The 18466-nt window shown below is 40.6% G+C and overlaps 1 protein-coding gene across 1 annotated transcript in view; it reads left to right on the top strand.

Moving 5' to 3' along the window:
* BAHD1 (bromo adjacent homology domain containing 1) overlaps positions 1-17926 on the top strand; it is a 78712-nt gene extending 60786 nt beyond the window's left edge. Inside the window, 5 exon segments of the mRNA XM_032229652.1 lie at positions 3719-3878; positions 9949-10025; positions 12390-12458; positions 12460-12482; positions 14659-17926. Of these exon segments, the coding sequence (XP_032085543.1) occupies positions 3719-3878; positions 9949-10025; positions 12390-12458; positions 12460-12482; positions 14659-14848 (519 nt within the window). The 3' untranslated portion in view covers positions 14849-17926.
* Positions 17927-18466: the final 540 nt, after the last annotated feature.

The raw sequence follows: 18466 nt of genomic DNA, 5'->3' as shown, positions 1-18466 counted from the left end.
ATTTTGCCACCAAGTGTGACATTGGAGTTACTGTATATTCAATTCTGTAAACACTTCAAAATGGCTTATGAGACAATTAGTTGCAATCCCCTAAATAATTGATCATTTGATGGACTTTAATGGAGTTCTGTAATCTGCAATTGGAGGCAAGTGCTTCTCTACTGTAAAACCCTGCAGCAGCAGCCCCCCCCCCCCTCAACCTTTTAGGCAACAGGGACCGGTTCCATGGAGAGGGTATTTCCATTGATTGGAGGGGACGTGGTTTCGCACACCGTCAGCATCCTACAGATGGGGCTTCACTTGTTGCACGACCCCAACTTCTGGCATGCCACGGCCCAGTGCTGGTCCATGAGCGGGGATTGTGAATCCCTGCCCTACAGAACAAGGTATTCTATAAAATCACGTAGAGGTAGTCCTTGACTCTCGACAACAATTAGGACTGAAATTTCCATTGTTAAGCAATGTGATTGTAAAGTGCAACCACATTATGTGGCAATGACATTCCCTGCAGTCCTGGTTGCAATCATTAACTAATTCCCATAGTCATTAGGCAGTTATGGTCCGCATAACCGTCTCACCCCCTGGGACTGACCTGCCCACCTGTGTTAGCAGAGGAGGCATGTTGCGGACCCCTTAGTCAAGGAATTCAAGCATCCAGGAGAGCTGGGCCTTCTCTGCCATGGCTCCTGCCCTTTGGAACATCTTACTCCTGAGGTGAGATCAATTCTCACCCTTCTGACCACCTGCAAGAACCTGAAGACCTGACTCTACCAGATGGCTTGGAGCCCCAAAGTGGGGGTATCACACTGGAGGTTGTTAATAGATTAAGAGTCCTACACACACACAGACACACACACCTGCCACTGGGTATCCTGTTCCTTCGCTCTCCATCTTTTAATTTTATTTTGGCTATGATTTCCATTTTTATTGTTTTAGAAATATTTATCTGTCAGGATTTTAATGTTTTAGTACTGTAAGCCATCCAAAGACATTTCAATACGAGATGGGGAGCAAATAAATACATTGAATAAATAAATAAATGTCAATGCACTGGGGCTGGCGGGGGGGAGGTTGTGTGGGTGTGGGAGACAGCCCACTCCAGAGGCCAACAACCTTTCCAGCTGGAATCCGCATTGCCTTTCTTGGGAAGCAGCAAGGGAGGTTACAAATGGTGATCATGAGGTTCTGCAACTGATTGTAAGTGCAAATCGGTTGCCAAGTGACCAAATCTCAGTCGCATGACCATGGCGTTGCTGGGAAAGCCAGAACTCCAAGGCCCATTTGTTGTTTCAGATGTAGGTGGAAGACTACTTGTACTTAATGTGCTTTCTACTTGTGCTTCTTTCTTCTGAAACTCAGCCCTTGCCATCTTTTCTCAGTTCAGATTTTCTCGTTTATATTTGCATTCGGCACTCATGGCCACATTTTACAAATTATAATCCTGCAGATATATGTCTGGCTTCTTGGCCAACTTGGTATCCAACTTCTATCAGTAAATGCTAGATCTGTGCAGAATAAGGACTATACCCATTCATGACATAGTAGATAAATGCACAGATCTAGCCAGAGTAGTACATGAGGCTATCCCCATGGAACATTTGTCCAGTTACTGTCCCAGGCAGTTTTTTGGTTTTCTGAAGAATTGAGTGAAGTGAAATGAAATGACTGGAAAAAATGTTTGATTGTGGCCAAAAACCAGAAACCACAACCAAACTTTGGTAAGAGCTCATGTTTTGAGACCCCTTCAGTGGCAATACAAACGACAAAGTTCTCATCTGCAGTTATTGTGTCCATTGATTCAGAGTGACCCAGAATCTTTAGGAAAGGATGAGTAGAACAAACTCCCTGCAGACACACCGCATAAATTAGAGAATTTCCTTGCAGGTAAAGTAACCTCTGTCTGCCGTGGTTTGGATGCCGAATGGGGAGAGTCCATTTCAGAGAGTTAGGCTTGGCGTTGCTACTTAGAATACATTTGATCTTGTGGAGTCCAATCAAGGAAATAGATTGAATCCTCTGAAATACTAAATCTGCCTCCTCCATGTCCTTTCTAGCTTGTTTGGGTAGCATGGGGAGACGTAAGCAGCTAGCTCCAAGAGATCATCTTGGGGCAGACATAATGCCACCTGCCTTTTTGAAAAAGGGTGTTAATACGCTGTCTCCCATTTGGACAATTCTTTCCTAGTTTCTAATCTCTTTCCTTCTTCAAACGTGGCGGGAAATTAGCAACAAGAAATTCCTACATGAAATCTTTCCATCAGGATTCATACTTAATCATGGGGCAGAAATGGCATGGTTGTTGGAACTTCAGTGGTGGTGGGGGGGGGGGGGATACGCATCTCACACCAGTGTTTTCATACCAGTGCCTGTCCGGAAACTGTATGGGAGTGATTTTGAAAAAAAAATGTCATTGACCTAAATCTTAAGACAAAAGTCTTACCGGGTTATTTTCAACCAGTTTGAGAGTGACACCCCCCCACCCCCCCAAATTTGATTTTTTTTTCTTTGAGCATCATTTTATTCCATCTCTTATTACTTTGAATATCAAGATTGGTAACTTATTTCTCACAGATTTCTTTCGGCAATTCCATTTATTTGTGACCACACTATGTAAACATTCTAAAAACTTATTTTCAGAGGAATTCTAAAAGTGCAGGAATATGGTGTAACATACTTTTCTGGTAACACATGGCACATATTAGAAATGTACAATAGCAGGGAGAGGGGAGAACTGTTATCTATGGACAAATCTATATAAAAGGGTGCATTTAAGTGCATACTGTAGCTAGAGTCGGTATCAACTTTTCCATTTTGAAACTTCTAACTATAACACACAATTTTGTATAGATCTTTATTATGTGTGTGGGCAAAGAAATATAATAGCACAAAAAGGATTTCATCATGTAGGATTATCCACATATGTCCACACATAGATGTTGGTTACAGTGCTTTATAGCAGACTATTTTTTATTTATTTCCCCCCACTTCTGCTCAATTCTTGGAGACTGCCTGGACCAGTCCCTGCATTTTCTTGGCAAGATTTTTCAGAAGTGATTTAGCCTCCTTCCTTAAGGCTGAGAGAAAGTGACTTCACCCAAAGTCACCCAGCTGGCTTTGTGCCCACGGTGGAATTAGAACTCAAAAGTCCCTGGTTTCTATCCTTGTACCTTAACCACTGGTTGTAGCAGAACAAATATCTGGCAGCCATTCTCACATGGCAAAACATATTTTCAATGCATACCTTGGAAACCAGCAGTAGCAGGCGTGGTCCTTCAATCATTTAACTCTTTGCAACCAAAAGCAGTTTAGTATCAGTGGTCACACAACACTAGACATGGATTAATGGGGTATTAGCCCTAGTCTCCCACGGAGTCAGGGATGAAAAAACTCCCGTTTTGTCCGGACTTGGTCTTTAAAATGAATCTGACCTAAGTGAAGTGACTTGAATATTTCTTCTTCTCGGCTTTAGTAATCGTACCTTTCATTTGAGCAGCATGTTTTGCTTCTGAAATTAACCCACTGGGAAGAGAGAGAAGCATCCTGCTGTTTGTATGATCCGTCTTCTCACGGGCTCTTTAGCAATAAAGACAACCCTTTTTTGGCAGGAAGCTGTCTACTTGGCATAGGTGGATTAGTGGAGGCTGCTGGTGTCTGTTTCTCAGTATTGTTTTTGCAGACTCACTCCTTTTCTTGGCTCTCTCTCTTGTCAATATTGTAGAATGAGCCAGAACCAGCTGTTCGTAAGAGCTACCAGGCCGTGGAAAGAGATGGAGAAATCATTCGGGTTCGGGATACAGTCCTTTTGAAATCAGGGCCACGGAAGAAATCAATGCCTTATGTGGCTAAGATATCTGCCCTGTGGGAAGACCCCAAAACAGGTATTGAGCACAAAACTTAATGACCAATTGTCTGATGAATGTTAACTGTATAATAATAATGTATTTGCTTACAAAAGATTTGTGGAATTGGGAGTGGGTAGGGGTGGGGGTGGGGTGCCTGACAATTGTTCTGCATATCATTCCCTGTGTAACTGTCTACCAAATGCCCAGTGTGACAGAAATGTAAAAGGCATATAAATGATTCAGACAATCTATCTGTACACATGATGGTAATACTTGCAAGCTTGGGTCAGGTCAGGAAGATCCAAGATAGGAATTAAATTAACCTGGAAGTCCCAGTTGGTAACCTGTGGAGCTTTCTTTCATTTACATCATCACTTTAGTAAGACAATTGATGCCTGTAGACTTTCTCAGCCACCAGGTCATGATTGTCCCAAAGGTGCGTTTTCAAAAGGCAACTTGGACTTTGTTTTTTTTTTTTTCCTTTGATGATGTTTTACTTCTCATCTGAGAAGCCTCTTCAGTTCTGGCTGACTGAATTGAAAAAGCTTCTTGGATGAGAAGTAAAATGTCTTTAAGGAAAAACTGGTCCACTTGCTTTTTAAAAAGCATCTTTGGGACAATATAATTGATGGTGATCCTTAATCTTTAGCCCAAGGGAAAGGAACAGCGTATATCTCCAAATTATCTTTATTATTTCATTTCTATGGCAGCATGGCCTTTGTTTAGTACTACTGTATGGCAATCAAGCAAAAAGAAATCAAGTTATCTTCTGTTTCCCAGATGACAGACTACGGAGGATGTTAGCCTGATTAGAGTTTCAAGACATTCCTGCTGTGGAAATATTTTGTGGGAGCTGCTGCTCCTGATGTCAACTTGGCAAAATCAGTGCAGCTCTTTTTTAAAATTGGCAAATAGGTGCCTTACTACTAAAATTAAAGGCATTTAGAGGCTTCTGCTCTGAAATGAAGGCAAGAGTAATCTACTCTGTCCATGAATTAGATTTTGTATGGACAAAACTGCCTACTCCAATTGGTCAGTAGTCACCCATACATCACCCCCCCCCAACCCCTCCAAAATACTCCAAAGTGGAATCTTTCTGAAGCTTTTAAACATTATTTCCTAAGAAACTTTAGATATTGGTTCTAATAATTGGAGATGTACACCCTGGAAACTGTAAACTTGATTTTGCCAAGTTAATATCAACTCCCACAAAATATTTCCACAGCCACAATGTCTTGAACCTCTAATTAGGCTAATATTCTCTATAGGTAGCACACAGAGCCATCTCTTTGCAGGCACGCCAGCCATTGCCTCAGCCCAGATTCATCGCACCTGAGCACAAGCCTCCCACTAGCCAGCTGATCTTTGGGTCTCTGCCACACATGCATGGGGGGTGCTGCATGCGGGGGACGCACAGGTGCATTCATCATGGGATGGGGTGCATGCACTGGGCTGTGTGTTCACATTGCATTTGGGGGCCTCCCCGCACCCCATTTTTGGCTGAAAGGCCTGCACCAACCTGGAAGTCAAAATGGGATGTGGGGCTATGCGAGGCCCACACACACACCATTTTGGGCCTAGAAAGGCGCCTGCACCAACCTGGAAGCCAAAAAGGGGTGAGAGGACTGGGCGCATGTGGGGGGGGTCTCTTGCACATGCACCCATGGGATGCATGGAGGTCATGCACGTATTGCATGGGGCGCCATGCACATGCTTTTAACACATAATGACAAAAAGGTTATCACTGTTCTATAGTTTGTCATCTGTGAAATGGAAGATAACTTGATTTCTGTTTGTTTGATTGCCATACAGTTGTACTAAACAAAGGCCATGCTGCCAGAGAATTGGAAATAAGAAATAAAATTATTTGGGAGATATAGGTTGTTCTTTCCCCATTGGTTAGTGGTTAGGGATCTCCATCAATTTATGTTATTGATTAAAGTAGATGGGCCATTTTCAAAATGCTTCATTGAAGCCATGTTAGACTATACTTGCATCTCTCCATAACTGAGGATGTGGGAGAAGGGAGTGTACTGTTAAAATGCAACACAAGCAGGCAGTTTGTGGTGCTGAATTTGAATCAGTTCATGATGTTTACAGATTCTCAGCATTATTTCCACATATTTTAAAAATGCAAACAAGCCTAGTAAAGCTAGGGGCAAAAAGAAAATTAGAAGGTTTGCAACGGGCACTCAGTTCACATTAACATCTCTTTCAATTGCAAAGCAAGCTGACATTTCTATGGATTGAGGTGGCATGATTTCTCTTCTTTGTGCATCTCACACGTTGGGTGATGACTCTTCAGAGAGTCAGTAATGGAAATTTCTAGAGCTGCAGATGGTTTCTTTGGAAGCTTAACATCCAGTCCACATCTGAGAATGTTCTCCATTAGTTTCCTTCTGGCACTTTAGCATCATCTGGATTCTTCCCTTCTCAAAAATGTGCTTAGTGATTCAGATGTTGTTTTACTATTTTTGTTTGCTCCCCTGAATCTTTCACTGAGGTAAGGTTTTGAAGGAGTCCTCTGCAGATGTGGGGCAAAGGCACCCTTCAAAAACGATGCTAGCAAATTGCTCCCCACCAACAACCATTCTTTCTGTGTGCTAAGACTAAGAGAGGCTCATGTCATAGAAAGCTGACTTGATTGTTAAATAAGCTTGAAAACACAATTTGCTCAAGTGTCAGGCTCTGTTTACAGGAGAAGGTCATTCTCATATCTGTTTGGGCTTCAGAGATAATGACATTGGAAACTGTGCCAGTCATTTCAGAATCAATAGCTCCAATTTGATCTTCAGTGCTAACCACTCTTATGGGTTTCAGACTCAACCTGTGTGCTGGTCTTATACCTTTTTTTTTTTTTTTTACTATTTCAAGCAAGTTACTGAACTTCCCATGCCAGTCATTTGTCCGGTGATCTTCCTGATTAAAAAAAGTCTTCAGTACAAAGTCCCTCTTTGATACTATATGTTTTGGGCCTCATTCAACTGCATCACTTGAGAGGATTCATTCGCCATAGCCATCTCCTTGCCTTCAGCTTTGATAGAACTTGAATGATTTTCTAACACAGAGATTCAACAGACAAGTTGCCAAGAAAGCATGTTCTTCTCCATCCAGGTCATCCTGTTCTCACTAAGAGTTGCCAGGAACTTCCTCAACTCTTCCTACTATGGCTCCTCTAATGAAGGATTTATATATAGATATCCTGTTAGAAATGTATACATGCATTTCTATTTTTCTTCCTGGAATTGTTATCTTCCATGCATGTGACCAGTGGTATCATTTAAGGACCAGATTTCAATGTTAATTCTACCAATCTGCCCCATTGGACCCCACCACTGATACCTTCAAACTTTGCCTGCATATGTTCACTCAAATTCTGAAGATTATCACTTTGACGGCTTTTCCACTTAATCAGACCACCTATTTTCACACTTTCATTTATCTCCTGACTCAATAGCATCTGTTTCCTGAATTACAATTACCTTGAGAATATGCATGAAATTTAAGGGTATTAATACTATCTTCTCTTTTAACACTTGATGCCAAATTCTATTATTGTAGATGCTTCTCAAATCTCAGGCTTACTAAATCTAGTGTATTGAAGGAGAGGCTGTTACATCAGATTCCTGTGTTCTTATTATAATTTGAATATGTAGCACAACTTTTCAAGGATTTGTTGTCATTCTCCCTTATTCTTCATGTTAAGGTTCCAGAAGTTTGCAGTAAAGCCAGCCACATATATTCTAGTCTTCAAATCTTTTATTCAATGATGTCTTTAGAGATGATAAAGAGATGGATTTAAGAAACTGAAAACACTTCAACGTAGATAGAAAAATCTAAATGATGATCTTCAAAACCTCCTTCCTTACTAAAATTGGTTTGTAATTAATTGGTGTACAACATGCCTGTTTCTCCATACAAAAGTTACAACACGGGAAATACCGTTTAGTAGATGTTCTTTTCTTTAGTTTCTAAAGTGTACCATGATTACTCATCTCTGACTTCTCATTATCCAAATATACCTGTCAGAGACATTTGTTGCACTTTTTAATCCATCTTGAAAACAGATCCATAGAATCCTTCATCTTCTCCATCTCTCAGGCTTTGAGATGTCTTAGTTGCATTTTTGCTATATTGTTCCCCTTCATAGGGGCAATTCTAGATTCACACTGACAGATTACTCTGGAAAAAATGCTGTAAGCATTCCCCAGCTGGCTCAATAAATACAGTGACTAGTGGATTATGGCAGTTTCTATTTCAGGATTTAGTCCATAAAGCTTTCTGTATTTAACTATTCTCAGTTATAACTCCACAATCATCATCGGAAAAGCTGACTTTGTCACCTGTATAGCTTACACTTCATTCTTGTGTAGGGTTGAATCTTCTTGGAGGATTCACCAACTGACATTCCCATCATAGTTGAATTACCCACTGTAAAAGCTTCCTAATTAATGAATATGGGTATCACCTGTTTGTTTCTATTATGTTAATCATCTAGAATTCTAGGCATTCTTCAACAATGTACAAGTTCAGTCCTGTGTTTTGGAATCAGGTGGACCAGCTGTTTTTGTATATCAACAAAAATGCGGAACTCGCTCCTCATTCATGTTGCAACTAATCTAGGATATCAGTGTTTAATCCACAAGACATTCCCTAACTGTCCCACAATAAATAGTTTCTCCTAACACGGGACAAGGAAGGGAATTAACCCAACAACCCTTCAGATAACAGCATGGGTTTTTTGCAGTTCTCTTTCCAAGCAAGGATTATGTCTCACAACTTGACCGAAGAGTGCTTATACTAATAAAGAGGCTTCTTTTTCCACTTGTATTTTGGCGATTGGAGCATTTCAGTGTTCATCACAGCGTATATTTAAATTCTACTTTTTTGTGAAGTCAGCAAAACTTTCCTTATATTTTGTACGTATGTATTTAGCAACCGTAGAAGTGATCGTTTCTTGCTTGGTGTTCTCTCCTTTTATCAATGATCTCATTGCCTCTTTCTCTGTTAACTCACCATTTCATCATTTGTCTCTTGTCTTTTCCTGTTGGATTGCAAAACTCAAACAACTGTTCTATAGCTTCTTACTTTAAAGTTGTTATCAGTTACGTCAGCTTGCCCTCCTCATTCCTTGAGTATTGATCAATTCTGTTTCTGATTAACAAAGAATTTCGTTAAAAAAATATGCAAACTCACATCAGCCTCCTCCCCCCCAAGCTAATTTCTTTGCTGTCCAAGCAAACCAATCCCTTTGAGCAACCCCTTTGCTTGCAAACATCATTCAGACTTCGGCAACTATGCTGGTTGTGCTGCTTCCTTTCATCCTTCCTCTCAACTGCTATTGTGATATGAGGAGCCCATGAAGAGTTTCCCAGTGTCAGTGCAAACGATTTGCCAAATGAGGTGACAGTTATAACTCGCTACATTTGATCAGGGGGGAAAGCCTCTTTGCTATCCCATGGTCCAGCAAGTCTTCTTCTACAGCCTTTGCCTCCCAGCCAATCAATGGTATATTAAGTCGTGTTCTGGAACCTTTCTTATTCTCTCATTTTCTGTGGTTTTGCAAAAACTGCCCTCACCATCCTACTTGCAGCTTCAAGGGCTTGTTCCTTCAGTGGAGGTGGGAGGAATGGGCATCTATTTTGAACCTTTTTCTCATGCTATGAACTTCGCGAGTTAGATTTCATATAAAGCCAGCAGGAGGTTGTAGACTGTGTGGCCTTCATTAAGACGTCATTACCTTGATATCAGAATTGGAACTTCATTGAGGGCAATGATCCAACTTTTGTTCAATTACTCATATCTGTGTTGCACAAGGAAGTATGAGAATAATATTTGCTTATACAACCCACACACCACCTTTGCTCAAGTAGCCTGCACTTTTTTCCTATTTTGTTCTTCAAAATGGGGAAACTGAGATAGGTAAGAACTTCCCACTGAAAAACCCTGCAGCTCTCACTAGCTTTTGGTGTTGGTTATGCACGGAGGCATTTCCTATATGTATGAATGAATTAGTGAGCATTATAAGAGGTAAGCAGACTGTCTTTATGTTCTACTTTATGCTGGTGTGTTAAGAGTATTTAAAAACTACTTTATTTTTTTCTAGGGGAATTGATGATGAGCCTCCTGTGGTATTATAGACCAGAGCACACTCAGGGAGGCCGTAATTCTAGCATGCATCAGGTGAGCATTTGGCCATGATGATCAGGAATGGAAATCCAGGACAAACGAGCCAGCAAAGGCTGCTTGATGTGATGGTGCTGATGTTTCTAATCCTCCTTCAACCACTTATTTGCAAAGAAAAGGAGGATAATTTTATGTTCCTGCTTTAACAAATGCTTAGTGTTTATTTTACAGTTGGGCCACTTGTTTCTAGACATGGGAACATTTCCATTGTTCCATAAGTGAAATTCAGCAGGTTCGGACTGGTTCTGAAGAACTGGTAGTGGAAATTTTGAGTAGTTCAGAGAACCGGCAAATACCACCTCTGGCTGGCCCCAGAGTGGGGAGGGAATGGGGATTTTGCAGTATCCTTCCCCTGGAGTAGAGTGGGAATGGAGATTTTCCAATATCCTTTCCCCAGGAATGGGGAGGGAATAGGGATTTTGCAATATCCTTCCCCTGCCATGCCCACCAAGCCACGCTCATAGAACTGGTAGTAAAAAAAAATTGAATTTCACCACTGCATTAAAGGCTAACACATTTATTGCTTTGGGTATTTCTGCTGTACCAAACTAACATAGCTGCCCTCTGGAATAAGTTGAGAAGTAATTTGAGTGGCAAGGCATATAAAGACTTTCCATTACCTCACCCCAAACATTCATAATTTTATAAACAATCCTAAATTATGCTGAAAGTGTCCTTTTATCTCTGAATTTGTTACAGAATAGTTCTTGTTCATATTTTAAAGTTGGCTTTCCTTCACTTTAAGACACGAAAGCTATGGAAGCGTTCGCTTTCAAAACTGCAAGGTTATCTTTAAAGGCTGGATTTTTTTCCCTTGCTAAGACCTATATTGTTACAATGCTATTTTCCCAGATTAGTGTTTGATAGTACAATAAATGTAGAGGTTCTCTATCATTGTGGTAATTTTAGAACATCTACATGTTCTTTTTCTCTGTTAAGACTTTGGATGTAGGAAAAATTGCTTTTTTCAGTAGCAACATTCTCTCATCTCTTCCCTCTCCCAACTAGCTATTCCTATTATTAAAGGTAATTTTATCTACAATGACCTGATAGGATGATGCAACCAGCTTTGATGCCTCCAGATCCAAAATTTCTAGACCAACCCGGCAAAAACATGAGTGTCGTTGCCTTAGTTTAAAATTGAGCTTTGAGGGAGTGAGAACTTTGAAGAAAAGGCCATAATTGATTTGAAGTGTTGTCAGGTTGATCCCAGAAATTAAAATTAAGAGTTACTTGAAAATGAAGTCATCTTCTGGTCAAATTATATAAGCAAATGAATAGGCAGTTGAGGGCTGTAAAATGTCTGTGCATATTTTGGCAGACCTCCATTTTAGCTAGATACTTTACATTTCATATAAAATATAAAAACTAATATGTAATCTATTTCAATTAAATTTCTTCCTTGGCTCCCTCAAAGAAGTGCTGTTTTTTCATGCACACATGAAATGCCTGGTATAACAGTTATAACTTAATGTATTGATAGGTTATTGTAAACTCCCTCATAAATGAATGCGAATAAATACTGACATCCACCTCTTTTTCCCTACATCCAAGGAATAAGGTGAGGTGGAAATTATTAGCCCTTAATGTATGCATTTAGACTTCAAAAACCTGATGTGCTATTAAGTGCTGGGATAGGACCAGACAGATCCAGGTTCAGGGTTCGAATCTACCCTGGATGTGAAAGTTCACTGGGTAGCTTTGGGCCAATTGTTATTTCTCAGATCAACTTACCTCAGGATAGTTCTTGTGAGAAGAAAATTAGAAGAAGGAATGCTTTGATGCCGCCTATAGCTCCTGAAGTAAAAGCAGGATATGCATTTACTAAACAAACAAATAGGTTCGTTATTGCTATGTTACAACATAGAAGCCAGCTAGTTGGACACTTAGTGCAATATCTCATTTTAAAAAAGCAGAGACTAATATTGCCTTCAGTAGCCTTGACGTATCTTTTTTGCTTTTAAACCACCCCTGTTAATAAAATTAGATTTAGATCCCACACTAGTATCCTAATCCCTGGGGCCTTCAGAGAGTAAATATATTCTTTGATTGAAGTGTGCATCTCGGCGATGAAAAGTTTGTCTCACTCAGTATATGGGCTCAGAAGATTATATTCCAGAAGGTAAACGAAAAACCCGCACTCTGAATGCTTTATATGACTTGAAAATGGAACCATTAATGTTTAAATCATCACATGTTGGTCTCCTCATACAGTCAACCTACTTCTTGGTAGAACTGGGCTTAAAGATGTAACCCGAAGAGCATGTAAAAATACTATATATACTTTCACACCACAGACAAAAAGAATGCGATAGAAGAATTTTCTTGCAGTCTCTGATTCCCCTGTACACTTTCTTGCAGAATGAGATCTTTGCATCCCGACACCAGGACGAGAACAGTGTGGCCTGCATAGAGGAGAAGTGCTATGTTCTTGACCTTTGCAGAGTACTGCAGGTAGGTGGTGCTCTTTCTATGCTTGTTTTACGGTCTCTGTGCTCAGAACAGTTCCAGAAGACGGTTATTGTCACTGGTAGGGTGCTCCTTCCCTCCCTCCCTCCCGCCCTCCCTCCCTCTGTCTCTCTGTCTCTCTGTCTTTGTGGTTTGTGGGGTATCACAGATAGTTTCAGTACACAAATTGAATTTTCCTCTTATTTACGGGGTCAAAATGGCACAAACAGACAGCAGACGATCTATAGACTGACACATTCTAAGCAAGCTATTGTGGCATTTTTACAGATATCCCAATGAAATCACCTTGGCTTTTTCTCCCCAGACACTTTTTTTAAATGTGCCTACTAGTATAGCCATACTTAGATCACTAAAAGGGTTGATCTATGTTTTGCACCATCCTCAGCATGGGTTGCACATTTGGTAGTTCAGCATATATGGAAGGTCCCAGATTGCCTGTTCCTACTGAAGGCATAGCAGTAAAAAAAACATACAGAAGCACAATTGACCCTTCCAGTCCAATTATTTGCCCTTTCAGCCGGATGTATTGATTTTGCTGTATTTTTATGAGTTTTGATATTATGTATTCGTTATGCACCATCCACTGTCATTTGACAGTGTACAGGAACTACGAGATAAATAAGTGAATGAATAAAACGTACCAGATCCAAATGTCTTAATAAACATGTTTGCGCTTTTGATCTTGGAGTAGGAATGCATAGGAAGGAACAATGGGACCGTGCTGTTATTTTTCCTCATTTTTTTCCCCTCAAATGTTTTGCCAATACATCTTGAGACAACTTTTGTAGATCTGGAACCCACAGCTCCAAATCTACAAGGAAAAGAGCAATGTAATCTATTGTTGGTTTTCTTTGTCATTTATAATACTGTAAGATTGTGGCACTATGGTGACACAGTTGTTAGAATGCAGTATTGCAGCTTAACTCTGCCCACTGCCAAGAGTTCAATCCTAACCAAGGTTGACTCAGCCTTCTATCCTTCCGAGGTCAGTAAAATGAGGATCCAGATTATTGGAGCAACATGCTATCACTGTAAATTTCCCAGGGAGAGCTGTTAAGCACTATGGATGGGTATATAAGTCTAGGTGCTGTTGCTATTACTAAGGGGTGAAATGCTCTGAAGTCAGCTATCAGTTCACTTCGCACATGCAGGCACATCACAGGCACTAAGAAGCCTTTTCTGAGTCTGCAAAGGTAAATAGAACAGTGAGGGGTGTGTGAACAGCTGTGTTGTGCGATTTAGATTCGCTAGCAAGCAGGATTTCCTGCTTTCTAGCAAATATAAATTGCGCACCACAGCTGGTTGCCCCACAGCTGATCATCGGAACCTTTTTAAAAAACTTTTAGTAAACAAAATGCTAAGAAAAACTTTTTTTTTAAAAAAAAGTTCCGATGACAATCAGCCATTCAATTGTCGGAATTTCTTTTACTGTTTTTTAGCATTTTTTACTACCATTTCTCGCTGAAAAAGGTTTTTTAAAAGTTCCGACAAGCAGCTGTGTAACAATCAACTGTGCCTATTTCTAGTGAATATAAACCGTGCGGCATAGCTGATTGTCGCACAGCTGACTACGATTCGCCTGAACCGGGAGCATTTTTTTTACTACCAGTTCGGGTGAACTGGCAGCACTTTTTACTACTGGTTCGGGCAAACCAGCCGAACCGGTAGCATTTCACCCCTGCTATTACTATTGTTATCGTACAGTTGCTTGTAGACCATATATAGTCCCTGGAAATCTTCTGGGTGGCCCACCAAGGCTCCAGTAGCCCGTCAATCAGCTGGTTGATTGCAAACAGCAAAAGATTGCTGAAATCCCACTGTCAAGTGATTTGAAAGTCTATCACTAAGTGAAAGGAAGGAAGGAGGAAGGAAGACTGATGGCTCCCTTTTTCATCATATAGCTTGCTTGGGAAGCTATAGTTTTTGGCTTGGGCCAGGGAAAGGATTTTTCACTATGTGCACATATGTATGTGTGAGAGAGAGCACAGCCTCTAACTTGCCACTAGGCAACCATAATGGCTAAAACAGAGCCTTCGCATTGGAAAAACTAACTAACTAAATAAAAGTAAAATTTGATAAATCCCTGAGTGAATGAATTATGGCCAACTGCTGTCAGAGGAACCAAGAATGCATGAGCATCATTTACCTGACTGTCTTGCAGATTTTGTGCCTTGGCAAAGCGTCGCGTGGAAGGGATTCCAGGCAAGAAAACGGTGATGGTTCCTCCTTCTGAAGAGTATTCCACCCCTGCCCATCGCAAGGTGCCAGAGGACACTGATCCAGAGTTGGTTTTTCTCTGCCGTCACGTCTATGATTTCAGGCATGGACGCATCTTGAAGAATCCACAGTAACACCACTGTGGCGTTAAGTGAGCAACGATAGCAGGCCATTAGGCAGGCTAAGCTCTTTGTCCGTGTAGGGGCCTCCTTCGGCGGAGTGCTGCCCACAGGCACTACATAACAACCCCGAAGCACTCAGTCCTCTACATCTGGGAGCAGACTTCCTGTTAAGGCAGATCTTCAAAGCACAGCACTTCATATAAAAAGCATAAGTGGAAATATATATCTATAAAGAAATGTGTGTCTGTATATAGATATAGGTGCTTGCTTCTGTAAATCTATATCTATATATCTGTACAATGAGCTTCATATACTGGAGGGAGGGGGGAAGGGAGGATAAAGTGGATAAAAGCCAGTAAACTGACTCTAGAGCCAATCTTGTTGGGGATGAGTAGAACATACTGAAGGAAAACTTCAGTGTAGAAGTGAATCAAACTATAAGAAGGTTCCTGGTGTCATGTCCGTCTAAAAAGAAGAAGGACATACATTCTTCTGTTAGTATAATACTAAAAATGGAGATGAGACCTTGTTTGGGAGCCATCAATATACTGAAAATCCTTCACATATTCTGCATACATACTACTTGAGAAGGACTACACTCAAGTATTGTGCATTGCAATTTGTCAAATCGTTGCTTTAAAGCAGAAAGTGGGAAAGATGTAATAGATCACCTCACACCATTATGAAAAGCTGCATATCCTTCTAAGATTGAAGCTCTAAGCCATTGGCTTAGCATAACTTACATTGACATCTATAGGACCTATTTCCGAATAAATGCCATAAAAATCAGGATATCGGGAAACAGGCCCAGCCTTAAAGATCATGCTTATTGGGCACAGCAATGGTGGGGTGAGAAGGTGGCACTTGAAAAGTTCTCAAGAGTTTGAGACATAAATAACAGCTGCTACAATACTGATCTCTTCTCTCCACAAACTTAGAGAGGCCTGCCTATTTTGGGCAGAGGTAATTATATATATTTTTTTCCCTTCCACATCCCATTTCTTTACTCCATGTACAGTCCTCATAGAACCTGGATTGCACACTCATCTAACTTGGGAGGGCTAGAAGCCAGAGTTAAGAAACGCTAGCATAGTGCATAGTGCTTGAGTGTCAGTCTTTGAAACAGGCATTGTAACCCAACTGAGTCTGTTTTTGGCCTGTCTACCTCTCTTCTCTCCCATCCACCCCCGAATATCTTAACACTGACATATGAACATGCCGTGATGGTAAGACTCTGGCTTCCAAAAGGGACTGGCCAATGAGAGGTTTGCATTTTGAGAAACTGCTTCTTGATTCTCACAAGATATTTCTGCCTCTTGCCTTACATGTATAGCTCTTAGAATACTTTAGTTTAGCTTTAACACAAGCTGTTTCAGTTAATTCTAAAGCAAACCAAAGGACAGCATAAGAAGAGTCCACCCAATCAGTCAACACCCAGCTGGGATTCCATTTGTAGATTGCACTAATTTGAAAAGGAGAATCAACACTGTATTAGTCCGTGTACCTGCTGACAGCCAGAGTTGCTCACCTGAACTAGGGACCTATGTAGTTGCTTCCCCCCCACACACACACCTTTTGTAAGGGGTGAGGGAGATTTAATTAGTGTTCAGTTATTATCAAAGCTTTCTACGGCTTTAATATTGTTATCTTTTCAAGTAGAGTTAGCACTATATCTTCTGACCCTCAGGCTAGAAGCAAGAGTTTGGCCACCAGTGCTCTATATCTGTTCTGGAGAAAGTAGCCCTACCATATTCAGCTTTTTGTGCTTTGACACAAATGGTACCTGCAGACTTGCTCTACATACCAAAGAAGGGAAATGATGGGGGGAAAACTGTGAAAAAAAAGTCTAACCAATGGTGGATAGCAGAGATCAGGTGATGATTGCATTCCATCCGGAATGGGTATATTCCTGCTTGGAGGAGGAATCTTCCACCCTAAGGCTGAGCATGAATTTTCCAAGCTTGCTAGTGTCCGAGTAGTGGCTTCCTTTGATCAAAACCACTGCTTGGGCACATAGAAGGGATTTTGGCTATCTAGGCTACAAAGCATATCTTGTGGCAGCACAGGTATGCAACTGAAGATTCCGTACAACTTTTCTTCATGCAGGGGAAAGCAACCCCTGAGGAGGAACTGTTTAGATAGAAGGGGTAAGCATTAGGGGTTGGGGCAGTATTATATGCTCTGCAGCCATGGCCTGTTCTTCCATTTGCCAAGTCAAGGAGGGAAAGATAGAGATGAAGGGACAGTTCTTCAATGATCTGGGTTGGAGTGTATATGAAGAGTTGGCTAGTCTGATCTATGCGAATCAGATTCGGATTCTTTTCTTTCTTTCTTAACTAGAAATGGGAGAGAAACTAGTGCCAGAGAGCCTCTTCCCGAAAAGATATTTTAGAATTCATGGTGTGGTGGCTGGAATCCTCAGCATGGTGACTTGAGACCCAGATTTAGGGCAGTCTTCCTGCCCTCATGGAAAGAAGATGAAATTTAGCTTCAGAAACAGAGCAAGTTCGTAAAGTCCTGATTTCTGTTGCTACTTCCTCCCTCCTCCTTTCTCTGGCTTCTCCAGGCAGGAAAGCAACAGTAGTCTAAAAACAAATAAAATGAAATAAAAATAGTTACCTACCCAATTCTGAAATAGGGTTGGAGCCCCTTTTCTGGAGAACAGAAACCCAAAACCTTCCCTGCTTCTGATAATTGTCAGAATCTACTTCAGGCCAAGAATATTGTTTTAAAGATTTGTGTAGTTGTTTTATGCTGTTTGCAGACAGCATGTAAATGATTTGAAATGTCTTATCTTCAATGAAAATATTTCATGCTTTTTAATCTATTAGATATGGAAATATTTTTGAAACTGAAAATGCAGTCAGTAGAATTTAAATTGAAATGTAATACATGTAAAATATATTTTAGTTGATAATTTTGTAAAATGCACTTTTTTGTGTCTCTTCCCTTGTTTCCCAGATCTGTATTTCAGTGTTTACAGATGGAATGAGAACATTCCCTATACTCTCCTTCTGTGAAAAAGATATATTAGAAGTAATTCTTAAAAATAAATTGAGAAATTGTATTGACTTAGAAAACAAAACTAAAGCCGTTGTCCAGTTTTTATTACAGGTGCTGTATTATTAGTGAGACTGCACAGTAACAGGAAAAGACATTGCGTTTATTTTATTAATTAAATGGCTAATTCTGCCATACACTTGAAGTGGCTCGCAATAATGGTATATAAAATACATTTATTCTTTAAAGTTGGATGAAATCCACTGTGCACATTTTCATCACACCACTATTTCCTATTAGGAGGGAGACTCTTTGCTTGATGTCAGCACATCTCTTATCATCTTCTCTCTGGTCCTTGGAAGAAAAACGCATAATAAATGTCAAGCCCAAAAGCTTCCCTGTTCTTGACTTCCCACATAGGGGAGTGGCAGAGTAGCTGCAGTAATCCTGAGCCGGAGGCTGAAATTAAGAATCTTGTTCCCTGAAGGATTCTTTTAAGCTGCAAGCAACACTCCAAACTCGGAGATCAGAAGGTTACATTTTGAAGATTGAGCTTGGAGAGAAGCAACTCTTAGTTTTCATTCTGTTCCCCTGCAGCGTCCGATCTCTTGGTGATGGGTCCTTTTAGGT

This window comes from Thamnophis elegans, chromosome 1 (genome assembly GCF_009769535.1).
Source record: "Thamnophis elegans isolate rThaEle1 chromosome 1, rThaEle1.pri, whole genome shotgun sequence".
NCBI classification, from domain to species: Eukaryota; Metazoa; Chordata; class Lepidosauria; order Squamata; family Colubridae; genus Thamnophis; species Thamnophis elegans.
The sequence above is the reverse complement of the archived record's forward strand: the minus strand, read 5'-3'. Positions and strand labels throughout refer to the sequence as shown.